The sequence below is a fragment of the Pogona vitticeps genome, chromosome 3 (genome assembly GCF_051106095.1).
Source record: "Pogona vitticeps strain Pit_001003342236 chromosome 3, PviZW2.1, whole genome shotgun sequence".
Taxonomy (NCBI): Eukaryota; Metazoa; Chordata; class Lepidosauria; order Squamata; family Agamidae; genus Pogona; species Pogona vitticeps.
In genome coordinates, this window is record NC_135785.1 from 243,395,505 (window position 1) to 243,423,019 (window position 27,515).

The 27,515-nt window shown below is 38.7% G+C and overlaps 1 protein-coding gene across 1 annotated transcript in view; it reads left to right on the forward strand.

Moving 5' to 3' along the window:
* The window catches only part of XPO4 (exportin 4), an 87,531-nt gene extending 60,283 nt beyond the window's left edge, over positions 1–27,248 (forward strand). Inside the window, exons 11-23 of the mRNA XM_020802024.3 lie at positions 3,398–3,540; positions 3,727–3,869; positions 5,705–5,882; positions 7,739–7,898; positions 9,506–9,675; positions 11,277–11,451; positions 13,650–13,943; positions 15,232–15,412; positions 18,335–18,453; positions 20,462–20,592; positions 21,184–21,301; positions 23,285–23,377; positions 24,028–27,248. Of these exons, the coding sequence (XP_020657683.1) occupies positions 3,398–3,540; positions 3,727–3,869; positions 5,705–5,882; positions 7,739–7,898; positions 9,506–9,675; positions 11,277–11,451; positions 13,650–13,943; positions 15,232–15,412; positions 18,335–18,453; positions 20,462–20,592; positions 21,184–21,301; positions 23,285–23,377; positions 24,028–24,225 (2,103 nt within the window). The 3' untranslated portion in view covers positions 24,226–27,248. The remainder of the gene's footprint in view (positions 1–3,397; positions 3,541–3,726; positions 3,870–5,704; positions 5,883–7,738; positions 7,899–9,505; positions 9,676–11,276; positions 11,452–13,649; positions 13,944–15,231; positions 15,413–18,334; positions 18,454–20,461; positions 20,593–21,183; positions 21,302–23,284; positions 23,378–24,027) is intronic.
* The last annotated feature ends 267 nt before the right edge of the window (positions 27,249–27,515 follow it).

Sequence of the window (27,515 nt, forward strand, 5' to 3'; positions counted from 1 at the left end):
ACACCGAAATGGCCAGTTTTAAAATTGACAACCCAGTGTTTAACTGTTGCGTATGAAGGGCCACTATCACCCATAGTTTGTGACATTTCACCACGGATCTGCTTTACACCTTTCCCTTGGAGAAACAGGAAATTTATTATGGTCCTATGCTCTTCCACATTGAACTTTTCTGGAGGTGCTGCCATGTTCACTTTGGACCTGAACATGAAAGATAAGTTAAAATCATAGGTAGTTGATTTTTGCACCATTGAATACAGACAAATTGGCCAATACACCCTGCAATGTATAGCTTCCTAGCTCATTTTTTCTGGGAAAGGATCAGTACTTATCAGCACCTATAAAGAAGCAGCTTACATTATTAAAAGTCAATATTAAATCTAAAAACAATAAGTATACAAATATGAAAAAGCATTGGAAAACAGATGCCACTTTTAAAAATTGGAAATACAAAAATGGAAAACATAAGTAGTACTAAAAACCCAGTCAAAACAATGATACATAACAATTTATCTTAAAATTGCATGCAGGTAGTTTAGTTACTAAGGAATGGCTTGCCTAAAGAGAAAGGTCTTTGCCTGCTTGTGGAAAGAGATCAAAGATGGGGCCAATCTGGACTCCTGTGGCAGGAAATTCCAGTCTGGGAGCAGCAACAGAGAAGGCCCTTTCCTGTGTCCCCATCAGATGCACCTGTGAAGGACTGAGAGAAAGGCCCCTCCTGATGATCTTAACACTTGAGTCAGCTCATAATGGGAGATACAGTCTTTGAGATAGCTCAGACCCAGGCCATTTAGGGCTTCATAGGTTAAAATCAGCACTTTGAATTGTGCCCGGAAACTGACAGACAGCCAGTGGAACTGCTGTAAGAGGAGGTTTATGTGATCCCTGTTATCAATCTGGCTGCTGCATTTTGGACCCGCTGAAGTTTCCTGATACTTTCCATTGGCAGCCCTACAAAGAATGTGTTACAGCAGTCTGGGAAGTAATGAGCATGTGTGTCACAGTGGCCAGATCAGATCTCTCAAGAAATGGACATTGATGGTGCACTAGTTTTAACTGTACAAATACATTCCTGGCCACTGCCAAGAGCTGGGCTTCCAGGCTCAGGGATGAATCCAGGAGCACCCCCACAAGCTGTGCACCTGTTTTTTCAGGTAGAGTGCAACCCCATCCAGTACAGTATGCTGCATCCCCTCTCTATACCTTGATCTGACGTTTGACTGACCAGGAGCACAACAGCTTCCTCGGATTTAGGTGGCAAGGATATGTAGATTTGGGTGTCATTGGTGACACCGAACTCCAACACTCCAGATAATCTCTACCAGCAGTTTCATGTAGATGTCAAGTCACATAATCATTAAGAAGCAGAAGTACGTAGCTCAACTGACCACTCCATCATTTCATGTCAATGTGACTATAACTTGCTCTATCTTAAAAATTTTAAAACTTTTAGAAAAGTACTTTGAGGGTAGGACTGTGGAAAGTGGATATGGCCATCCAAGGTCTAAAGTTAAGCATAGAGTGATCACCAGATGTCTGATTGGTTGCCCACACTAACTATAAGCCAAGATGGTGAGCGAGCCAGAGACTTAATACCTTTCCCTCCTAACACAGCTTCTCTTTCTGTTTCCTGTGATGTTGGAAATGCCAGCAGTGAATCAGGGTTTCCTAGAAAGCAATATCAAAATCCATGTCCTGAAGAAGGTTTCTGATTCTAACTTGAAGATGAGTGCTAACCGTAGCTTGCCTTTTTGGACTTTACACTAAAGTATGATTAACACTGCACAAGAAATGGGGAAGGAAGCCAAGCTTGAGAGCTGAGAATGAATTTATGGCTCATTTGTGATTCTCCAGTTCATAGTTTAAATTATTATATGAACTGATCCTTAGTGGTCTAATAATAATTTTCAACTACAGAGCCTTTCTTAATTTGCAGAATAAAGCTCTATCTCCCAAGTATCTTAACTTTAAATAAAAATTTCTAACTTTTTTTCTCCAGCTTGAGAAAGTAGTGTACTTGAAGGCAGATTCCTGACAATTAGGAATTATAGCTTGCCTGCTCTTTGCAAATCCTTGTCACAGGATGTCATTCACAGTTTATCTCCACAGTCCTGTCTATGCTGCATCCCCTCCTTCGACTTATTATCTGCCTACTCTCCCTTAGAATTTGATGTTCTACAATACCTGGACAAGAATTCTGGTGGTGGTGTCACAGATTACAGAAAGGTTTTAGCACTGTTTTTGCCTCTCTTAATAGCCAAGCTGTGTAAGATTAATTTATAAGCCAAATGTGTTAATTAATTCCTTGGTTTTTGTTTTGGTTTTTTTTTCTGTGCCATCACCACTAGGACTATAACCTGAGAGACGTTTTTGAGCACCTAGCAGGCCTGAGTGTATGTCTGGCTCCTTTTGAGCTTCTCCATCACAGACATGCATTTTAATGGTTGCCGCAGTGAATATGTGTGTAGCACTTTTAGTAAAAACAAGACAGACAGCCAAGTCAGCCCAGAAAACCTATATTGTAGATAGAATTACAGCCTAGTTTCATACATCCAAGACAAGCATATTCGAGACCCACAGCTGAAATCAGGATGGGAAGGACTTCATTTACCAGTTCAACATGGAAAGTTTTAAAGGGGAAGTAAATGATGTCATGGAAGAAGAGCTTGCCAAGGACCACTAGTCAGGATGACTGTTCATTCTGGTATCTGAAATAGCATGCTTCTCAATTCCAGTTGCTTTGGAATAAGAGTGGGAGAACGCTGCTGCATTCATGTTTTGTTGGTAAACTTCTAGGCATCTAGTTGGCCCTTGTAGTAACGGAATCTTAGACAAGATAAACCTTTGATTTGATCTCTCATGGCTGTACATGGGTTTGTGTCTTTGTTTTGATATCAGGTTGTTGTTGTTTAGTCATTATTATATACAAGTAAATCATTCTGCACCCCACTTTTCCCTTTAGAGGTTACTAATAGAAATCTTATGATTTGTATTTACCTATTTTTTATTTATTTAAAATATTTAAATCTTTCTCCCCAAGAGGACCCAGGGTGGCGTACAATATTAAGACAATATAAAAACTGAAAAGGGGGGACCAGAAATAAAAACAGCCCCTCTCACTGAGAAGAAGCCTGCCTGAAAAGACAGACCTTTGCCTGCTTGCAGAAGGGGAGCAAAGATAATACCAGCCTGGCCTCCTGGGGGATGGCCATAGCCAGGAAGCAGTGGCACAGAGAAGGCCTTCTCTCTTGTCCTTACCAAATGCACTTGTGAAGGTGGTTGGATTGAGAAAAAGCCTCCTCTGATTATTTTAAACCACAAGTGGGCTCTATATGATTGTCTTACAAAGAATAAGAAAATGCAATGAACTGAAGTGTTTGTAACTTTTCTTAAATGCCAGACTGCTAATGGTGTGGCCTCCAGAGAAGAAGAAGAAATAAGTGAGCTGCAAGAGGATGACAGAGAACAGTTTTCTGATCAGCTGGCCAGCGTAGGCATGTTAGGAAGAATTGCTGCTGAACACTGTATACCTCTCCTTACAAGGTATAGTCTGTATGGTTTGTGAATTTATAAAAAACTTTTGATATCACCTTTGCACACAAACACAGAAACAGCTTGATGTACGCCGCCTAGAGTGGTCATAATTGACTAGATAGGCGGGATATAAATACAATAAATAAATAAATGTAAACACAGTTATGAACAGATTTGCTTCATATTTCTCCTCAGTTTATTAGAAGACAGAGTGACAAGGCTTCATGGCCAATTACAAAGGCATCAGCAATTAATTGGTTCACCAGGATCAGGCTCCATTGACAATAAAGCGCTTGATGACCTATATGAGGATATTCATTGGCTTATTCTAGTTACAGGTGAGTAGAACAGTTCTGACCATAGAACAGGTGATCTTACACCACTGGAAAGTACAATTTATTTATCAAGACATATCACCTCTCAGCTTTTGATTACTTATGAAAAGAAGTGAGAATTTGGATTACACAGAGGGATATATTCTTTTTGCAATGCTCCCAGTTTGGCAGTTCATGACCAATACCAATTTTTTGAAAATCCCTCTTGGCAATGGAAAAATGTCAGAAGGTCTTTGTGATCCTGATATGCATTTGGGTAAAGAGCAGGACTTGTTGATATAGGATAAGATTACACAAAGATGAAGCTGCTCTTACTGTTGAAGATCAAATTGGGATCTTTTTCCAATAGGAAATGGAGGAGCAATTTATTTGCCATCTTACCTTTTCCCAAATAATACTGCCTATCAACAGTAAGGTAAATTTACCCAAGTCTTGGAATATAATGTCTGTTTAGCAAGTTGTTAAATCCCACTCTCTTAATTTCTCCCACACAGTTATCTAAAGGGAGCCTAAGGAGCCTGCCTCCCTTCCTCCATCTCAAAGAAAAAAAAATCTGAGGTGACCCATTTAAGAAGGCTATGAAGAAAATTATGACATATGCAAATATACTCCAGTATTTTATTATTACACCTAGTATGATTTAAGGTGTGACATTTCATTGTTAGAGGCAGTAGGTAGTGTCTGTTTCCTGAATGAAGAGTTTAGAGAGCATGCCCATGTACCTGTATAATTAATTTAGGAAGGATATTTGTTCAGCATCACGACTATGATGCAGGAAACCTTACCATTTATTCCCAAGACATTTGAGGTGGTAGTGTTAGTATTGAAGACTCAGCTGTTAAAGTAGACTCTCCCAATTCCAGCTCAGAAAGAGAAAGGGAACACAAGTACAGCAAGATGAAATTCTGCAGAGTACGAGAAGGCCCTGCCCTGCCAACAGTAACTGGTTCCTCATAATTTCATCTGGTGTCTTCTTGACATGTTCCCATAATCCTTCCCATAATCCTAATACCTGTACTTCATTATCACTGGGAAGCAAGGGCTGTTTGAACCAGGGGAGACACTCCCAACTCCTTATCTGTTAATTTCAGATAGAAGAACTTAAGCCATATGTAAATAATATAATGATGACATGCAGGATTGGAGTCACTTAGGTCAACCCACATGCCTGACATATCCCTAAAATCAACTTGACATCTACCACAAGTGATCCAGCAGCCATAGACATGTAAATCTGATGCAGATTCAGGGATAGGGTTGACCAGATTCCTCACAATATATAGCTTTGTTTTCGTTGAGGCTCTAATGGACTGTCAGAAAGTATTTTTATATATTTTAAGTGCAGTTCTGCCTCCAGCAATTATGTATTCCCTCTGGAAGAATCACAGATTTATTTTGGCTGCTATTATAATTGAAGTTTCTAAAATGTTTCATGTTAGCCTGTGCTACAGACTCAGTGCAAATGAAAACGATTTCACACTTACAAATTAGTATTAGTTACATTCATTTGCATTGTAGTAAGAATTATAGTGTGTATTACTCAGGACATAGTTTATATTTGCTGTGATGTTTTAAGGTTGTAAGTATTTTTAATATATTATATGCTTCCCAAAGAGTTATATGTCATTGTAGTCTTTAGATTGTGTTCACAGAAGCAGAAAACTGAAATATGTGACATAAATGCAAATTACAGCTTAAGCATATTATACATTTTAGTCAAATGTTGATGCCAGCGCTCTCAACATCTATTGTGATGGCCCTTAAAGCAGTATTTAATTTAGGCTAGGAAACCTGAGGTCACTACTTTCTTTTTTTGTTTGTTTGCTTTTAATTTTAAGGCTACCTCTTAGCTAATGATACTCAGGGAGAGACTCCGCTAATACCTCCAGAAATAATGGAGTGTTCCATTAAGCACTCAGCTGAGGTTGACATCAATACAACGCTTCAAATGCTTGGATCTCCAGGAGAAAAGGCCTCTTCCATTCCAGGGTACAACAGAACCGATTCTGTTATTAGGTAATTTATTTAGTATTTTAATACCAAATATTGAAAACAAATCAGATGTAGATAGGGCTGACTTCATAGATAATTAATCCATGGTAGCATTGTGAATGTCACAAGTGGTGAAATAACATTAAATAGGCTTTATGTCAACTTAACGTAGCAACCTAGAGTTGGTGGTCAAGGAAAAACATAAAAGTAAAGCTTGCTGAATTTTGAGAAGAGATGAGAGCTGCTTTGCAAGTTACAATATATATATATATATATATATTTACAATAGCAGCACAGAGTAGATGTACATAACCAGCCTGAGAAGGCTGAGTGTCAGCATAGAGAAGTTTATGAAATGAGAAATTAAGAGAATTGGAATTCCATAATATATAATTACGTTCATATGTTTATGGTTCCAAGCAACTGGTCCTTAAGGCTGCAATTCAGAGAATCAGCTCCATGCTTCTGCAAGATTTTGAAGATTTTAGTCTGTTCAGTGATTCTTAAGGGCAAAACTTCAGGGGGTTCTCCATCTGTAACCAAAAACTCTCCTTGAGAAAGTGATAGTGTATTCTACTTGATTTTCACTGTCCCCTGCCCGAGTCCAAATAATATTCAAAATGTTTTGGCCTGATCTCTTTCTGGGTTAATTTTTGCCAGAAATAATAAAAATATTCTTCTCACTATGCATGTGGTCCTGGGGTTGGAAGGATTAACACATGTTAAAAGAAAATGTCTCTCTCGGGGCTAAATGTGGTTGGCAGTGCTATACCTGTTGCAGGTATTTTATTGAATTGTTCGCAAATGTTGAGATCCAGCCATGGTTCACTGAGTGTACAGGAAGTCGGTATAGAATCCCTTTACTATTTAAAAGTGATGTCAGAAATATATGCCCGTTAGTATTGGGACAACGATGAGGATGCCTTCTCAGAGACATACAGAAATAAAGTGCAAGCAGCAGAGCAAGAATGTGATTCAAGAAAAGTAAGCTTAAATCCCAGTGAGATCAATCTGAACACTTCAATATCTGAGCTCCATTTATTTACAGTGGGTTTTAAGCATGCCAAATAACCACTTCACACAGTACATGATAAAAACATTAAAGATTGCAAGTACATGCCAGGTATGTGCCTGCATAACAGTATTCTTTTAAATACGATGCTCGGAGCAGAGATATCTTTTCGGCTGGCTGCAAAAATAAAGGCCGAAAGAATTTCCCTAGAGATAGCACTGTTTCCTACCTCATAGAAGCTCTCTAGGATCATGAAGAGAAGCTGCTAAGTATATCAAATGTGTGTTCTGACACTGACCAGTGCCTCGTCTCCCATCCCCATTATTGTGTGAACTGGTCTAATCTTTTTTGAGCTGTATGCTTTCTCACTGTATTACTGCATAAAACTCATAGCTCTTTTTATCAGAAATAAGGCTTTATCAGTTTTCAGCTCTAATTAGTTTTGGGTCAGTGTAAGAGCAGCAGCTGTAACACCTGACATAAAGAAGCTTCAAATATTTTACAGAAAGTGTCCATAGAAACATTCACACTTCTTTTATTGACTTGGTCTTGGAGAAATTATTATTTATTCTGCAGCAGCCAAATTAAAGGTTGAAGATTATTCTTTCCCACATTATAATCTCCCAAGGCAAACAACAGACTATATTTGCTAGATGTAGTGCCTGAAAAAGCAGAGAGAATTCTTGCAGAATTTATTTTTCCAAACCAAAATATTATTTTTCTTCTGGAATATTGATGAAACAGATCATGTCACTCAGTTACACTCTAGTTATACTCTCATATTTTGAAATTTTCAGCCCTCTGAATGTGTATGTATGAGAGAGAATGAACACTGGGGAGAAATCATGATGTCTTTAATCTTCCTCAGGTTACTGTCCTCTGTTCTAAGAGTTTCGGAAGTGGAGTCTCGAGCAATAAGAGCTAATCTAACGCACCTTTTGAGTCCACAAATGGGGAAAGATATTGTGTGGTTCCTTAAGCGATGGGCAAAAACCTATCTACTTGTAGATGAAAAACTGTATGACCAGGTAAAACACATTTTAATGTGAGAGTACTTTTTCTTCCATTTAGATGCCTATAATTCTGGCTTTGTCAAAAACTGAACTCTATGCCAAATTGACTCATAGAGACATGAGTTTCTATCACTACCCGTAGTGCATAGCTTACCTGCATAGCTATACACATGCAACAGTCTGAAATGGTGATGAAGGGATCAAAAAATAATGATACAGTAGGCTGTAAATCTAGGAGACAGGAGATTATATTTTTGAGTATTTCTCTGTTTGTTTTTTCAAAATGTTATAAGCAATGTCTGCAAGCTGTATATTAATAAAGCAGGAATATGGGGAAAACTTTGTCTTTGATATGCTGGCTTATTATTTGCAGAGAGTAGATATAAGGGGAGAACATTCAAATACAGTGGTGCCTCGCTTAGCGATGTTAATTCGTTCTGAAAAAATCGCTGCTAAGCGATTTCATCGCTAAGCAAAATGCAGTTTCCCATTGAAATGCATTGAAAACTGGATAATCCATTCCAATAGGAACGAATTGCCGTCCTTAAGCGAAAATCACCATAGGAAACATCGCTAAGCGAAACGCGGTTCCCTAATTGAAATGCATTGAAACCTATTCAATGCATCTCAATGGGGGAAAAAATACAACAACAAATTAAAAGAGTCAGAACAAAGTCAAATTTGATTAACAAAGGGTTCATTAAGTGCACTTTATGATTTCAAACATTTTAAACAGTAAACTTTAACTTTATAAATAACAGAAAAACATGTAAAAAACAGCAAACATGAGGCTGTTTAAACCATCATTAAGCGAAACAGGGGACCCAAATTTTAATCGCTATGCGAAGCATGATCCCAACCATCACTAAGCGAAAATCGCCCATAGGGACCATCGCTAAACGAAGCACAAAAACGCTCCGACGAAGTCGTCGCTAAGCGATTTCGTCGCTAAACGGAGCGCCCGTTAAGCGAGGCACCACTGTATAGCATGCTTCGAAAAGAGCCTAAAATGGTCTCCTCTTCCACCTCGTTAATTATATACACATGCATGGCCTCGCATGTGTGTATAATTAATATATAGGAACTTCTGAGGAGACTATAGGTTTTTGTTTGTAGCTTGGAAACATGTATATGTGACAACTTCAACTATAGAGTGCCTCCGTTAAAATTATAGGCTTCCTAACGTTGTTGAGAACCATTGTGGTGCAGTGCATAGCATATCAGACTGGAGACCTGGGTGCAATTTTTTGTTTAATTTCAAAACCCCTTTAGGCAGGGTGATGGTAAAATCATTTCTTCAACGTTTAACATGACTTGAATACCCTGTTAATGCTGCCGTAAGTTGGAAGTGAATTGATTAATTCCTGTATGAAACAGGAAATCTGAATGTTTAGCACTTGGTTACCCAAGTCAAGATATAGAATAGAAACAATAGCAACAATTGAGAAAAAAATTAACTGTTGGTATCAAAACATTGTATAGTTTCTAAAGATTTTTCTTTTCAAACCTGCCTGGATATTTTCATGGGGAGTGTATTCTGCAAGTATTCTAGACTGAAAAAAAAACCCCATGATGATCATTTTTTAATTTGTTTGTCTGTTTGCTTTGGTTTTGGTTTAAAGATAAGTATGCCATTCAGTACGGCATTTGGTGCTGATACTGAGGGTGCCCAGTGGATTGTGGGTTACCTCTTAGAAAAAGTCATCAGCAATCTTGCAGTCTGGAGTTCTGAGCAGGACCTTGCAAATGATACTGTGCAGCTCCTAGTAACGCTGGTAGAAAGACGAGAGAGGTAAGCGTAAAAATCTAAATGGATTTTTTGATGTTGTTATTGTTATAGAAATAGGAAAGCCTGGGCCACGCCGGCTGTCTTCCTTCTCACCTTCCTGTGAAATTGCCCTGTCCCTCAAAATGCCATTGCTATGATAGGGAAGCCTACATTGAAAGCAGTTAATTCCAAATCTAGTTTGACCCTGTTAAAATACACAGTGACAATTGTGATCAGTATTTGCAGAACTAAGGAAGACTGACCTGTCAGCCAAGTGGTGTCCACCCCAGTTAGACCCTCTTTCCACTGTAGTATGTGTGTTCTGCTTGTTCTAGAAAAAGTCTAAACTCTAAATGCTGCTGTTCATATTCTCCACTACTATAAGCAGAAGAACAGATGTGTCTGATGGCATTGGTCCTAGTTAGTGTGTTGCTACTATGAAAGACTTGCCATGTGGTTCTTTGGCAGTGAAGATGATCTGCTTTAAAATAGACTTTTTATCTGGGTGGGTGCTGCTCATGCATCCTATTTTTACACAGGTTTTCTGTGAGTAGAATAGAAAGCATATTCTGTGGGTGGTAGCATGTGGTGTAATGAGAGACGTAAGTAACATGCATTATCACCAACGGCACTCAATTTTGGAATAAAAGGATTACTTGCTTGTGAGAAGCACTCTAAAGAATCAAATTTACAAAACAGCCAGTTTTTTAAATAAATTAACATTGCATCAGTTCAGGCAAAAAGAAAAGAAAAACATGAAGCGCTATGGGGTGATATATAAGCAGCTACACCTTTAGTTGGAAATGAGAATTTTACTTAATGTAATTATTGCCCAGCTCTGTCTGATATTATAGTTTTAGTTGGTGTGTTTATTTGTTGGTTTTTTTTTAATTTTTTAAAAAAGTTTTTAATATTAGTTCTTGAACAGTCAAATTCACCTTGCTGCCAAGCTGAAAAATCTCTTAAATTTTAACTAATAAGTCAGATAGAGACTAAATTAAGCAACAAATCCAAATGATAATTAACAGGAAAATGAGCAAATAACAATGTGTTAACATATTCAAAACCATGCAAATTAAATTGGAGACTATTAAAGTATTCCATTAAAACCACAGGAGAACAAGTTAAGATTTTACTTGGTGCTCAGAAAGAGGGCCAGAATGATGCCAAACAAACACATGATGATATTCCACATTTTCACTTCTGCCAGTGAGAAGTTCATCCTTCCACCTATCAACACTGTCTAGGTGCTAATTAACTAATAGGGAACCTCATGGCGCAGTGGTCAAACTTGTCCTGTAGCCAAAACTGTGCTCACAACCTGGGGTTCAATCCCAGGTAGCCGGCTCAAGGTTGACTCAGCCTTCTATCCTTCCGAGGTTGGGGCAATGTGTAGCCTGCATAACTAACTTGTAAACCACCCAGAGAGTGCTTGAAGCACTATGGGGCAGTATATAAGCAGCACGCTTTGCTTTGCTGTTTGCTTTTTAATATCAGATGACAGTGACGCCCAGTTAAGAACTAGACATCAGTTAAGTACAGGAGAAGGCAGATCTTAGGATACTTTAAATGCAGTTGTTAACATATGGTTACACTATGGTTATCTTTAATCTTTCTTTTCTTAGGGCAAATTTAGTAATTCATTGTGAGAATTGGTGGAACTTAGCAAAACAGTTTGCCAGACGGAACCCACCTCTTCACATTTTGTCCAGTTCAGTACAACGAACATTAATGAAAGCCTTAGTTCTTGGAGGTTTTGCTCATATGGAGTCTGATGCCAAACAGCAGTATTGGACAGAGGTAAGTCTCAATGTAGGGGAAAAAATAAGAGTGTCTTCACTTGGAACCATTAAAGTATGGTGCTTTATAATACTTGACTTGTTTGTATTGTGCATTGAAAACCCCTGGTATATGCCCTTTCCATTTTTGACCAGAAAGCCTAATTATGTTCAACATAAAGCAAATTTTAAAGAGAACCAGTTTTCAAAGGCTGTGTTAATTCTGTTTCTCTGTGAGGAAGAAAGAAGGAAAAAAGAGTATTGTGGCATTTATCTTAACATGAGTGATTATGGATTACAATTAACAGATAGGCACAAATTGAAGGTTCAGCAGTTTGTGCTGGTTTGTTTATCAGCTAAACCACTATTTGGCATGTCAAAGCCTTGCCTCTTCCAACACTCAGAGGCAGCGCCCGAAGGAGACAGGGCAGGAAAGCCAGGATGTTGCTTCCGAGTGGACACCCACTGGAGAAGGCGGGGCTTTGAAGTAACAAACACCTACAGTGGTGCCTCACTTAGCGATCGCTCCGTTGAGCGATGAAATCGCTTAGCGATGGGGTTTAGTCATAGCGATCGCTTAGCGATGGCCCCTATGGGGAAAAATCACTTTGCGATGATCGTGGGGAAGCGATCATGGCAAAGCGACCCTTTTTGCACAGCTGATTGGCGGTTCCAAAATGGCCGCCGGAAAAACAAAATGGCCACCCCACTGTTTTGCCTTGCTTTTGAGGCACCGAAAATTGCCACCCCATGGAGGATCTTCACATAAGGTCAGTTTTTAAGCCCATAGGAACACATTAAACACGTTTCAATGCATTTCTATGGGCTTTTTAAAATCGCTTAGCGATTAAATCGCTTAGCAACGTTTTTCCTGGAACGGATTAACGTCGCTAAGCGAGGCACCACTGTATTTGGCTGATAAATGGATCAGCACAAACTGCTGAAAAAACCAAAGGAAAGTGTGCTGCTGATATACTGAACTGGGCTGCCTGGGATTGAACCCCAGGTCGTGAGCACAGTTTTGGCTGCAGTACAACAGCTTAACCACTGCACTACGAGGCTCGTGTCTATCTCTAATTACAATCTGTTTCTCCAGATATATAGAGCACAGTACTCAGGCCACAGGTTTATATCCACAGTGGTCATACATGTGGGGATGAAGCGTAAAAGCATAAAGTATAAAATTTCCTTTATGTTGAACTTAATTAGGCTTTCTGGTCAAAAATGGAAAGGGCACATACTGGGGGTTTTCAATGTATTATACAAAATAATGAAATAAGATACATATTGTTCCTCGCCTCTGGAACAATCTCCCTCCTGAGATTCGTGCGGCCCTCACTCTGGGCACTTTTAAAACTCAATTAAAAACATGGCTATACATTCAGGCCTTTTCTCCAGCTAATACCTGCTTTTCTGGTTATTCTCCTTTTATTTATTTTCTATTCCATCTTTGTATTGTATTTGTCGTAGTACAATTTATGTATTTCTGTATTATTTTATTGTTTACACTATATTGGAAGCCGCCTAGAGTGGTCTTACAGGCCAGATGGGCAGGGTATAAATCAAACAAATAAATAAATAAATAAAATGACAAGTGTATTTTTAGTTCTAGTCTCAAATTTGCAAAGCACTGTTTAGCATAAGCATCCTAGCCATCATTACAGAAGTTTGCTACTTTACAAGGTTTTATATGCCTTCCGAAGTGTTAGAATGTTGTTTTATTTTTTTAAAAGGAAATAATGGTTTCAGCTGAAGCTAGAGTGATTGTTTCTTTTAGTCCATGGGGGATGGGGAGTGTCAAGTGCAAAACTGTTGTAAAACAGTGTATTCCTATACATAATATGAAAAGGAAGCTGATGTCTTGGTCAGAGTTGCTGTTTACAGTTCTCAGCAGCAGATAATCATGCAAACATGTAGAATGCTAAGCCTCAAAGGCAGGGCTGAGTGGTCTTCACATTTTGGGGGGGGGGGAAGACCAGACGTAAATCAGTGTAACGCAATATGGAGTTATAATTGGAGACCACTGTGCTTCCACATTGAAGTGGAAGCCAGACATCATCAGCTGATTTTAAACTGCTTTCATGTCGGTTCATATTTGGAGGATAGTGCTGTCCAGGACAGGTACACTTTTTATTTACACCTGAGTAAAAACATGTCATACCTTCACATGCTGCTAAAATAAGAAACAGTAATAGATGTTGTTTGCTTCTAACTCTGTAGGTTCTTCATCCACTTCAGCAGCGATTCTTGAATGTGATAAACCAAGAGAACTTCCAACAAATTTGCCAAGAGGAGGAGGTGAAACAGGAAATCACTGCTACCTTGGAGGCACTTTGTGGCATCGCTGAGGCTACCCAGATAGACAATGTAGCAATTCTCTTTAATTTTCTGATGGACTTCCTCAGCAATTGCATCGGACTAATGGAAGTGTATAAAAATACACCAGAGACTGTTAACCTCATCATAGAGGTTTTTGTTGAAGTTGCACATAAACAGATATGCTATCTTGGAGAGGTAAATTTCGTCACAACAGACACTTTTGGTGTCCAGTTTATGAAGGCTTGAAATGTACACTTATATTTGTTTTATTTTTATATAGATAGATTTATCCCAATAGTGGCCAGTGAAATTGATTTAATATGCTCCCTTTGGCCCTAGTGGTCAACAGTCTGGCTATTATATTGTGGATCAACTGAAGCTTCCAAATATTTTTGCAAGGCATGCCGATATAGAACACATTGCAATAGACTAAATGGTATGAGTAACACAAATGTCACCTTTAATAGTATCTCTCAACTAAGGACACTTTTGATATCGCATTATGTGGGCTGTAGCTTACAACATTCTTAGACTTAGATTACGTTCAGCATCATTGGCAGAGTAGGAAAGCCTTATCCAGAGTAGGAAAGCCTTATCCAGGCTTTCCAGAGTAGGAAAGCCTTAACTACCTTGGATTGTCTTCCTGTTGCTGGGACCGTTGAGACAAGCCTGGCTTAGGGTGGCTTAAAAAAGCAGCAGACTCTAGCCTTCTTTTGTTAAACTTTTACCTCTCCATCACTCCCCCTCCTTGCGTCCTTTCCCCACCTTACACGCACACTCTGGGAGCTGCTTGTTGTTCCTGCTGTCTGGTTGGTCTGTTTTTGCTGAAATGCCAACAGGAGTGAGTGATTTTAATGTAGGATCTTAAAAAACACAGTGTGCTTAGTACCTCTGCCACCTCAGCAAAAAGAAACTGGCTGGGCAGCGATAACAACAAGCAATTGACAGAGTGCATATGCTCAAGAAGGGGAGGGGAAAGAGAAGAAGCACATGCACAAGACAGTATTCAGTGCCTCTTTGTGAGAGGGTAAAAAAAAATTCAAAACACTTCAGCAACTGAGAGTTTCATGAGTGTAATGTCCAAGGAAGGTCCTGGCTTTAACTTTCTAGATTCTTTTAGATACTTGGTTGCCTCTTACTTTAAAATAACTAACACGGCTACCTTGATGGGATTTGTACCATTAAGCTAATTAAGAATCCCACAGGTTGTGTGTAAGCCTTTGGGTAAATCTAAAAGTAAGTGTTTGGTTGATGACAATATATGCACTATTTATTAAATAAGGTTTACAGTGTTGCAACTAACTAACTTACATGAACATGCTCTTTTAAGATAGTAGAAAGAATAGTATCTGGAAAGAGAAAATGAATATGTTTCCTGTCGAACATTAGGAAAATGGAAATTGTAAGCTTTTTATGTTTATGACTGTCATTATTAAAGCTAACAAAATTTTATTAAAATGTTTTTTTTTCCTTTCCTTTGTAGTCTAAAGCCATGAATTTATATGAAGCTTGTCTGACCCTACTTCAGGTATATTCCAAGAATAATTTAGGTAGACAACGAATAGATGTTACAGCAGAAGAGGATCAATATCAGGATCTTCTTCTCATTATGGAGCTTCTTACTAACCTACTTTCAAAAGAATTTATAGACTTCAGTGATACAGGTAGGAAGAAATATACAACCACAAGGGATGTTGGTCTTATTTATACCTTTAGAAAGGTTTTTCCTCTTGCCACTTGATCATCTAAAGCAGTGGTTCTTAACGTGGGCGATAATGCCCCCCAGGGGGCAATTTCATTTTTCAGGGGGGCAGTAGAACGAAAAGGGGCGGTGTGGGGGCGCTGGAGCAGAAGGGGGCATTAGGGGGGCGCTGGAGCAAGCCAAACCTGTGAAGATGGCTGCAGCCTTTTTACAATGTGCATGAATATATATTTTCCTCCAATCTTAATTTAGTTTCAGAATTTTAAAATTCGCTTGGAACGAAATCATTAAATGTTACTTTTGGGGGCATTTCATTTTCTTGGAATTGAATTTTGTTTTCAGGGGTCATTGCATTTAAGTGTCTTAAATAAATAAATAAATAAATAAATAAATAAATAAGATATCATCACTGCGGGGAGGGGAGGCGATGATAACTTCCTCAATGGTTCAAGGGGGCATTTCTTTCAAAAAGGTTAAGAACCACTGATCTAAAGGACCATCTGCTTTCATATGAATCTGCTTAACTGTTGAAATTATTTTTCCAAGGGCCTTTTCTCAGTGCCTTTGAAGATGAGATATGTGGCACCTAAATAACAAGGCCTTCTCTCTAGTTTATCTCTAGTTCTTGTTTTGGGGTGTGAGGTTGACATAATCTTTAAGCGCTAGTACTCTTTATTTAATTGTCATCTTGTTTTAGTACTGCTTTTCTTGAGTTTCTTCAGTTTTTAATTGTTTTCCTGTTCCTTGTGTTGCTCCCCACCCCTACCCCATATATTTCTCAGATTTTTAAGTGCTGATTTTTCAGTGTTGAGTAGTTTGGAGAGCTAATTGGGGGATTCTTATGAACTGGAAAGTAGGATATAGTGCTCTTAAAACATTGAGATATCGAGATAGAAACATTCTCAATATACATGTTTTATCATAAAAGCATTCAATACACATCAGAAGATCAGGGCTAACTGTGGTTCCCTTTAAAAATGTTAAAAAACAGTGAAGTTCAGATGGGGACATACGGTTCTTCACCTACTCTTGAGCCAAGTTGTTTAGGGCTTTATAAGTCCAAATCAGCATGCTGGATTGTGCCCAGAACAAGATCTGGTCCCAGTGAAGCTGTCCTAACAAAGAATTTATGTTTTCCCTTAAACAGCCCCAGTCAAGAGTCTAGGTACCCTGGGTATCCAGGCTAAAGAGTGAATCCACATGCATGCCCAATATGTGAATCTTAGTTTTCAGGGGAGTGTAATGCCCTGTGTTACAGATCAAATTCCTATTCCCGGATCTGAAAGTCAGGGAATGACTGGGAATACCTCTCTGACCTGGATTAAGTTTCAGTTTGCTCACTTTCATCTAATCTGTTACTAACAGCAAACACTGGGTTTAGAACAAAAACACTTAACCAAAAGGGAAAGGAATTTGCTGTCATCCAGATACTGGTGGCACCAGACCCCAAAACACCAAAGAACTTTCCCAGTGGTTTTGTTTGTATGTTAAATAGTATTGGAGACACAATGGGATGCTGAGAGATCCCACCAGCCACTGGCCAAGGCATTGAGGAGGGTTCCATCATCCCACTTTCTGAGCTTGTTCCTTCAGGACGAAACAGAGCTACTGTAAAACTGCCTCCCAGGGTTATTCCAAATGAAAGACCCAGAAGAATACTATGGCCAGTGAGAGGCCAGAACTACTAAGAGGTCAAGTAGAATGAACAAAGACAGACTCTTCCTATCTACCGTGTTTCCCCCAAAATAAGACATGATCTTATCTTAATTTTTGCTCAAAAACGCATTAGGGCTTATTATAGGGTAATGTTTTATTTTTTCAAGAACAACAGTCTACATTTATTCAATTACCATCCTTTATTTTATTTATTGTTAATAATGTATTCCCATTCTCCATCCCCTTCTTTAAATGTACCTGATGCCACTTTCTCCAGGGGTGCCGCTGCCAGGAGGCACCACGGTGGTGGCTTGGGTTCCTCCAGTGGCAGTGCCTGAACTGAGGCTCCCATTGGGGCTGGTGGCACTGGGTTTGTTTTTGCGGGAAACAAGGGCAGCAGTGGAGGGGGCGGCATTGGTGTGGAAGGTGATGGGGTCACGAAGCTGGCAAGCCCGGTTAAAGAGAGAGCAGCAGCAGCAGCTTCAACATGGCTGTGGCCCTGCCAGCAGCACCGAAGAGGGAGCCGAACAAGGAGGGCTAAAAGACTTATGAGCCTCGTGGCGCAGTGGTTAAAACGCTGTACTGCAGCTAAAACTGTGCTCACGACCTGGGGTTCAAATCCCAGGTAGCCGGCTCAAGGTTGACTCAGCCTTCCATCCTTCCGAGGTCGGTAAAATGAGTACCCAGCTTGCTGGGGGGGGCAATGTGTAGCCTGTATAATTAAAATTGTAAACCACTCGGAGAGTGCTTGTAGCGCTATGGGGTGGTATATAAGTCCAATAAATAAATAAATAAATAAATAATGATAGGAGAAAGAGGGGAGGGGGGAAATAAAGGCAGGTGGGGGCCTGGCTGGCTGGCAGGAGCTGGAGCTCTGAAATCGCCTTCCCCTCCTCCAACCTTGTGCTTTGTTATGCTCGCCTGATATAATGTTACATAATTTACACATTGCAGCATGGTGTTAGTATATTTTCAAAATTACATTTGTACTAAATAGACTACACAGGACATACAGAACTGGTATGTGTGTATACTTCTGGGGAACATTGTTGAAAACAGCTGCAGCACACAGAATCAAGTTCAGTGTGGTCTTGCTGAACTCTTGTTGCTGTCAGTTTTAAACAGGATTGTTGCTCATTAGGGATGGGCTATACTCATTTACAGTTGGAGTTGGATGCATTTTAGACTTAATTTGGCAAGTGTAAAGTGTGTTGCTGTTTTTCTTCAGATGAAGTATTCAGGGGACATGAACCTGGGCAAGCCACAAACAGATCTGTGTCAGCAGCAGATGTTGTCTTATACGGGGTGAATCTAATTCTGCCTTTAATGTCCCAAGACTTGCTAAAAGTAAGTACAGTTTAATGTCTGGCAGATGAAATTACCGTATATTTCCGTCTATAAGACACTACTTTTTCCTAAAATCATTATCCTAAAAAGTAAGGAGTGTCTTTTACACAGAAACAAGATGAGATAGCTGAAGAGAGAACAAAACGGCATGTACCTTGCCTCTAAAAAGTCTTACTTCAGCCACGAGGCTTAGTTTCCTCCAGTCACGAGCCTTATGGAACTGACATCAGCTGATCCTTAACAAACCGATTGGAGCACACCTCCTTGGAGGTGGAGCCTGTAGGGTCAAGATTCAACAGAGACAAAATGTCTGCTGTTCGAAGCTCAGAGGCTGAATCCTCAAAGCTGAATTTTCTTAATTTGGGGGTTAGAAAATTGGGTGGGGCGTTTTATAAATGGCGGTGTGTTATAAATGGAAAAATGTGATATTCTTTTGCTAGTCTATTCAATACTTATACCTTGTAGCTCCAGATATAATAAAGTTGTAAGCCCCATATACACACGTCATTTCTTCTACCACCTGTAGCTTGATGCTTGGCTAGAAGGATCAAATGAGTTCTAGAATGTTCTCCTTTAGTTTTTGCACTTCATATGCCCTGAAAATGTTCCTGTAATGATAGACTGATCCTAATCCAAGCTGTAGTAGTAAACATGTGATACTTAACACTTAAACATAATATATGGTGTTTGAAGAAGCCTAATCTCGACTGTTCTGCTACAATAAACAGAGATGATCTATTATAGTTATCTTTAATAGTTATTTTTTTCTATTTTGTTCTTCCCTTCACTCACCACCACTTTGCATAAAGCACAAGTGGCACACATAAGAAGTTCCTGACATGTTGGAATACAACTTCCCACCCTCTCGAACCAGTATAGCCAGTTCAGTCACAACAGCAAGAGATCACAGGCTGTACAGTGGTGCCTCGCATAACGATCGCTCCGTTGAGCAATGAAATTGCTTATCGACTAACTTTTTGTGATCGCAGAAGCTATCGCTTTGCGATGGTCCCTATGGGGCTTTTCGCTTTGTGATGATCGCGGGGAAGTGATCATGGCAAAGCGACCCTTTTTTAACAGCTGATCGGCGGTTTTGAAATGGCCGCTGGGAAAACAAAATGGCCGCCTGCTGTTTTTCCTCGCTTTAGAGGCACTGAAAATGGCCGCCCCATGGAGGATTATTACTTAAAGGTGAGTTTTTAAGCCCATAGAAACGCATTAATCGCGTTTTAATGCGTTTCTATGGGCTTTTTAATATCGCTTAGCAATGAAATCGCTTAGCAACATTTTTTCCGGAATGGATTAACATTGCTAAGTGAGGTACCACTGTATTTGACTCCCATTTTGCGGTCCCTATGCATCTGGACCCCCCAAGGTCTTGTTCAGTCACTTCTTAATTGTGGAAAGGTGACCTTTATAATCTGAAACACCCCCACAGGAAGAATTATGTTTTAAACACAAGTTGCCCCTCCCAAGGCCTCAAGGGAGCATAATTTGCAGTTCTGGAGCCGTATTTTTTTTTCAGGATACAGGGATAGGAGTGTTTCTCCAGTTCTAGGGGAGGAGAAATGGCTTCTGCCCCTCAGAGTTGATCACTGTTGTGTTGGGGCACCTTAGGCATAAGCTTAATTACCATAATCATATCCATTTACATTTGAAATGTAAAGAGATTTCCCCAAGACTTAGCATCTGGTATTATAGACTGTAATACAATTACATGTCCCTCCTTGAGTCCCCGTTTTTTTTTTAAGGAAATCTCTTTACATTTCAGATTGACCTATGCCTACTGTAACTTGATAATACTGATATTTGAACTATAGTTTTAAGTAATAGTTTGGTACTGAACTTCACAATTGAGAGTAATACATTGAAATCAAAGTGAGATGTATAGAAACCACAGTATTGTATATGGTTTAATTGTTATGGCTTATACTCTTTTTGCTGTAGAGCACAGAAACATATTTTAAAAGATCTTATTAGAATAACCTTCGCTTTTTCTCTATTGTAGTTTCCATCGCTATGTAATCAGTACTACAAATTAATCACTTTTATTTGTGAAATATTCCCGGAGAAAATTCCACAGCTTCCAGATGACTTATTTAAAAGCCTTATGTATTCATTAGAGTTGGGAATGACATCGTATCCTTTGTTGCAAACTTGCATGCACTCATTTTTAGGGAATTTAGTCTTCCTTTTTCTTTTTAAACATTATTTTATATTGGCTGTAAATATTAACTGAATTGTGCTTTTCAGATACTTTATAGAATCCTGATGGGATCTTACACTATCTCTCTGCTGCCAGAACTGCAAAACTGGGAGGGTGTGATTCCTTCTATCCCTACAGGTTCTGTATTCAGCATGAGGGGAGGGGAGTCTCTGGGGAATTCTAGGAACTTTAATCCAAAAATAAACTGCTAGCCAACATTCAGCCCCTTGGATACATCAGTCTGCTGTCGTTAATTCTATCAGCTATGTGTTTGAATTCTAAACTCTGCTTTTGCTTTTTTTTTCTAATTGTATCTCATTTAAAACTTGATAGTAACAGAATAAGTTACCTATTCTGAAAACATTTCATAGGAAGGAGTGGGGACTTTCTGGCAACTTTCTCTATGTAATTGTTCTAAAATAAAATACAGAAAAATTTCAAGCCAGTAAGGTCTATTTCTTTTCTTGATGGCACTGCACTGTACATAATTGCAAAAACCAAATTCCTTAACTATGGTTAATCAGAATGAGTTCAGATGTTTGTCAACTCTGCTTAGAAGCTCTGACACCACTGGCAGAACAGTGTGCAAAAGCACAGGAGACAGATTCATCACTTTTTTTAGCAACAAGGCACTTTCTTAAGGTAAGAGAAGAAACTTGGGATATGCATTTTCATTATTCAGTTTTGGTCATGGCCCAACTTTAATACTGTGTTTCCCTGAAAATAAGACAGGGTCTTATATTAATTTTTGCTCCAAAAATGCATTAGGGATTATTTTCAGGGGATGTTTTGTTTTGTTTCATGTACAACACTCTACATTTATTCAGATACAATCATATCATCTTCTTCTGGTTGCTGCACAATGGTAGAGGGTGGGGTTTCACTTAACTGGGGCTTATTTTTGGGGTAGGGCTTATATTAACAGCATCCTGAAAACTCCTACTAGGGCTTATTTTCAGGTTTGATCTTATGGGGGGGGGAGAAACAGGGTACTTATGAAAAGACTACAGGATGTTGCAAGTTTGGGCCTATTCATCTTATTTCTCTACAACTTCAAATATGCACAAAGCATCTAAACAACAGATAACAATAACCCCATGTTCCTATTCTGAACAGTCATTTAGGTCCAAGATCATACACAGTCAGCTAGAGCTTTCAGGACCCCATATAAATACAATAAAGTGTTCCATTGTGCTAATTCTGTATAGGAACTTGGATTATGTTTGTTTCAGCGCACTCACACTCATTGGCGGTGGGCGGGCGTTAGAACAGTCTAATAAAAGATCAATATGGAAAATGCAGACCATGTGTATAAGATCTCTTCAGTCCTAATAAGAATGCCCTTGTGCAGATCAGGACACTCTGAATTTGTAGGTCACTTTTCTAACTTGTCAGATACCAACCCTTCATGAAGTAAGTTCAGCCTGACTATTAAGCAGAGGAAAGCAGAGGAAAGCCACCAGCTAGGGGGCAGGAAAATGCTGCAAGATGGACCAATGTGACTTTTGCAGTGCCTGAGTTACAGCAAAAGATGTCGTCCTGTTCTAATGCTGAAGTGTGAACAAGTTGCCAATACATTTGGTTTCTATCTGTGAAATGGGGAGGATAGCATCTTGTCCTTTACTCATGCCAGGTGGGAAACTGTATTGTGCTGGCTGAGAAGTTTTGCTTTTCAAACATTTTCCATAAATTTGTGGTATTGGGTACTGCGTATCAAGAGAAGAAATCTGAAGTGTTTCATTAAAAAGGTAATTCAACAAGTTTATGGTGAAGCTGTTGCACAGAAAGTTCCCCAGTTCAAAACTGATAGTCATGAACAGTCTTAGGTTTTTTGCTTTACCTTCTCTTCCTCCATCTTGCGATATCTTGACTTACCATGCAGGTTGCTATCAAATTATTGAGGGGATATGTGAAATCCTGCAAATGCTTGATATGGTATGGTGTGATATGATAGAATTTCTTTTCTTTCTTTCTTTAATTTGCACTACTCTGGTTTACAATAAAACACCCATAATCAAAACAGAGTAGTATAATAAAAACAATATAATAATCTACCTAATTAACTTGCATAATTAACTTGTAAATCACCCAGAGAGTGCTTGAAGCACTATGGGGCGGTATATAAACAGCACGCTTTGCTTTTGCTTTGCTAATGGAACAGTGGGCACCAGAGCAATGATGGAACTAAAAAAAGGAAAATAAAAGTGGAAACAAACATAATAACAATAACTGGACAGATATGTACAATCAACACAGTTCAGCCAGGTTTGGAGTGAAAAGCCTTCCTGAAAACTCGTATCTTCAGTTGCCTCTTAAATAACACTGGGCGGGGGGGGGGAGGTGAAGCTCCTATGGGAGCTGGTTCCAAAAAGGGGGAGCCACCACATAGAAGGCCCTACGTCTTGTAGATAATTTATGGGCCTCTCTCAAGTGGCCACCTAGAGGAGCCTCTTCTGTGATGATCTGGTGGGTTGGGCAGTTGACATTAGGGAAAGATGCTCTGACAAGTAACATGGGTCCAAACGGTGGCTTCTTGAATACAGTATTTCTCTTTCAGCTTTTTGTAAATCATAATAAAAAGGTTTTCAAGGTCTAAAGTGGGTGTGGGTTTTTTTGTAATTTCAGATGGTTTTTGATATGCTGGTACTACAGAAGCACAATACAGAGATGACAGCTGCAGCAGGTGAAGCATTTTACACATTAGTATGTTTGCATCAGGTATGGCATTCCATCTTTATTTTTGTTATATCTTGAAAGAACATAGATGTAATCAGTCACAATATATAATTAGCTTATTTCAGAATCAAGAATAAACATTATCTCATAAGAAATTAACTACATTAGCATACAGATCCTTTTTTTATTTTTCAACAAAAATGTTTCACAAGTTATTCTGTGCAAAATAATCCTAATAATACCAAGAGGCCTCTACATGCCTACCAGAGTTGAGAGGTAACTTCCAGTTCTCCCTTCCACCTGCAGTTCCTGGTGTCCTACAGAGTCCCCATTATTATTGGGGGTGTCTGGAGATCTACTTTAGGAAGGTTGAAAAATGAGATAATGGCTGAAATCCTGTTGTTTAGTATAGTGAGTCACACTAAACTAGGCCATTGAATCAGGAGGGAATTTATTCTGCTAAGTAAGTCACAACTAGAGTAGGCCCAGTTTAATCAATGGAACCTATGAAGGCATTGACTCACCAAATTCCTTTTATTCAATGGGTGCAATGCTAAGTAACAGGATTTCAGAGAGTATTAACTGACCTTGAATGGCTGCTGTAAGTGCTACTGAGCTAAGAGGTGTGAAGCGCTTAATACATTTGTAAATTTTATTTTTCTGTTGTTTAATAATGAGTCTTTTCTTTTCAGGCTGAGTATTCTGAATTAGTTGAAACATTATTATCAAGTCAACAAGATCCAATAATTTATCAGCGTTTAGCAGATGCCTTCAACAAACTTACTGCAAGCAGCACTCCGCCTACGCTGGACCGTAAGCAGAAGATGGCCTTCCTCAAAAGTTTAGAAGACTTTATGTCAAATGTTGGTGGTCTCCTCTGTGTAAAATAAACACCAGAACTGTATGCCTAACTTAGACCCTTTCTGCAAAATGCACTGAAAAATGCTGAAAGCTGACTTAATCTTAATGCCTATTTCTGGGTTTTTCACAGCCATCTAAGATTTTAGAGAGCCTGGAGATTTTGACATAGTGCAGTGGAATAGGAGATGTCAACTCTAAAATCAGCTTCTGCTATATGTGTTAGCCACAGTCTGTCATACCTTTTAATGTTGTGCAGAATAAACAGAAAAAAAACTGAAATATCTAAAAGAATTCCACAAGTGCATACAGATATGGGCACAGTAAAAACAAGAACCAGTGCCTTGTCCCAAATGGCCTCAGTGACAATTCAGACTTCTGAAAGATTTTGTTGTTGCTCTAAACCCTTTTATTGTGTGCTTTAGACACATAGAACTGTAAAACAATTCTAAGCTTTATTTTTCCTCTCTGAAAGTGAAGAAGAAGAAAACCACCAAATGATATTTTTAACTTGGATTTAGTTTTGTTTTGTTTCTTAGGGTTTTTTTTTTAACATCAACCTGGCGTTGCATGTTTGTGTAATACAAGTTTTTACATTATATGCTGCTGCCCTAAAGTTCAGAAAGAAGAAAGGTGTATATTTTTGTTTCCCCTGGAATGAACTTTAGGAACTGTAGCCATTTCATTGCCTTAATTTAAAACGGATTTTTAAAAATAACTGATGTAAGTTAGGTAAGAAATCTAAGGCAAACTTTGGGTCTTCAGAACTGGTTTTGAATGTCAGCATTAAGCTGCCATGTATCTGTTTGCAGCCCTCATATGTTGAGAGTATTATTTCAGTGTGAGTGTAAACAGGAGTTCATATGTACTTTTACTTTCAATATCTATTGAGTCACGCCCAGGTCATACACAAGTACAGTGTATTTCTAGACTGAACTGTTTGCTGAAGCAATAATGTTTCAAAAGGTGTAAATTATTGATTTCTACAAACTATTTTTTTTAATGTTAGGGCATTAGATCCAGTGGTTAGCCGATGAGTGTCAAACTCTTCTAACCAAGGGCCATCTATTTTTTATTTCAAGAGTCAGAATACTGAACTGTGGTCTGATGTCTTACCATCATCCTCATCAGATTAACAGAACTATGTTGTGCTGCTCTGATCCCACCTGTTCAGCATCTTGGCACTTTAAAAGATTAAGGTTACCTGTATGGTTTCATACTGCATCCACCAAATAGGAGGTTGCCATGGTGGCAGGAACTCAAAAGTATAGAAGCAGGGAATTTTCTAGTAGTTGCAAGCCAAACTAAACCAACAAATGCATATGCTGCTGATTAAAACAAACCATTTTTGATGAAGGAAGGGGATAATTTGTCTCCAAGGCTGTGTGTGTTATACTCTGCAAAATATGTGCTATTGGGTATTCTCAAGTAGTGATTTTAACATTTTATATGAGGTTATATAAATCACTTGCCTCTTTATAGCATCATGTTTGCAGTTCTGTGCCATCCTTGTGCTTTTCATCTCAAAATGTAATCACACTACCTGCTAATTTGTATGTTTGAAATCTTTAACATTGTGGAGTGTTGCTATAAGGGTCCAAACTTCTTCAATTCCTTCTTGGCAAGCCATGAACTGAGAAAACAATGGAAGGATGTGCCTCTGTTTCTGCAAAATATTTTCTTTCATTTCTAGCCGTAAAATGAAGAGTGGCTGGAGCAAATTGTTTCCTTGAATAGTTGTTTTTCTTGAAACACTGATTAGAATGAGGCTCAATTCAGACATCGTTATAGACCAGTAGCTTGGCTTTTAGGAATGTGTTCCAGTCTCATGCATTTCCTTCTCCATCTGCATCCTCAGATTCCCTTCTGCGCTTCCTAGTCTACAACAGTTTGAACTGATGGTTCAACTGAACAAATAATAGTTACTGCTAAGTGTAGTGTGATTACAAACTAAAAACTACAGTTTGAGCATGAAGCACATTCCTAACAACAAAGCTACAGCATGATCATGACCTGTGATTTGGGTCTGTCAGCCCCTTCTTGGTTTAAATTGTTTCATTTGTTTCTTAAACATTGTTGTTTGTAGAATGAAGATATACAGTAGTTTTGGTTTTCATTTGTTTAAAAATGGAGTTCCTGTGGCTCTAGCAAAGCTGTTTGTGCTCTAATTATGATAAATTCTAAATTCCTTTAAAATAGTTGAGAACTTGTAGGCTTCTAAGAACAATGGCTTTCAAAACATTGCCCACTATGTTGAAAGTCATTATGGTTAATAAAATAAGTAACTGCAGCCTGTGTTTCACTGAGGACAACTACATAGCAGTTTGGTATGTAGGTGAATTGAGTTCTCAGTTATTATGGTTAACAGTTCTGGTTTGTAGAATTAGTACTTAAAACTGGTGCCACTGGAAGCCCAATTTCTGATTATGTGAGATGACACTGGTTATCTCTAGGAGCACTGACTATGAGGCATGGGAGATACCTGTAGGGCAGTTGGGAACGTAACGTCCTGGCTAGGTTGGGGAAGAGTCTGCGAAGCATTGCTGCTGTGCACCCTCCATTTGTTTCAGGTGGATTTGTTTTGAACTTCAGTGCAGGTCAATGCAAAATGAATGGAACTTGTACACAACAATATTTAGTGGATTGCTTCTAAAAGTAAGAGTTGTCAAGGGTTATTTGTATTCCTAAATTTATTTCCTCATTTAAAATGTATATTACGTTAAAGGGACACTGTCCAGTACATTTTTATCTAAAATTTTGTAACTGTTAGTGATTTCTAAGAAGACTATCCTTCCTGTTTTTGTATTCCTTCCCCATTTAACATATTTACAAATGTCACATTATGTATCTCCACCCTCTGAATTTCAGAGAGATTGTAGTGTCTCTGGAAATCCATATTGGTGCATGGGCACCTTCACCACACTGGAGAACTCTACAATATTTTATTATGTCCATGTCTTTAAAACAAAGTGGTCTTTTATGGGATAATATGTACTTAAGTTAGTAGGGCATAAACAAAGCTCATGCAAACCAATAAAAACATGATGTGTTTCAATTGGCTGTTAACTGAAGCCATGTGATATTTCTAGAAATTGTTGGTAACAGCACTGAGTTCAGAAACCAAATGAGAGATGATAGAGAAGATGAACCTGTTTTTAAAAACTGATTTCTTGTATAATCTGTCAGACAAGTATATTGTTCTAACATGAAATGTGGTGCTTCAATTTAGTAAATGACTTCCATAGGATGTACATTCTAATCACAAAGAAGCCATTTGTGCTCCCCACTTTTAATTTCAATCTAAGGTTGAAATTTGGATTTT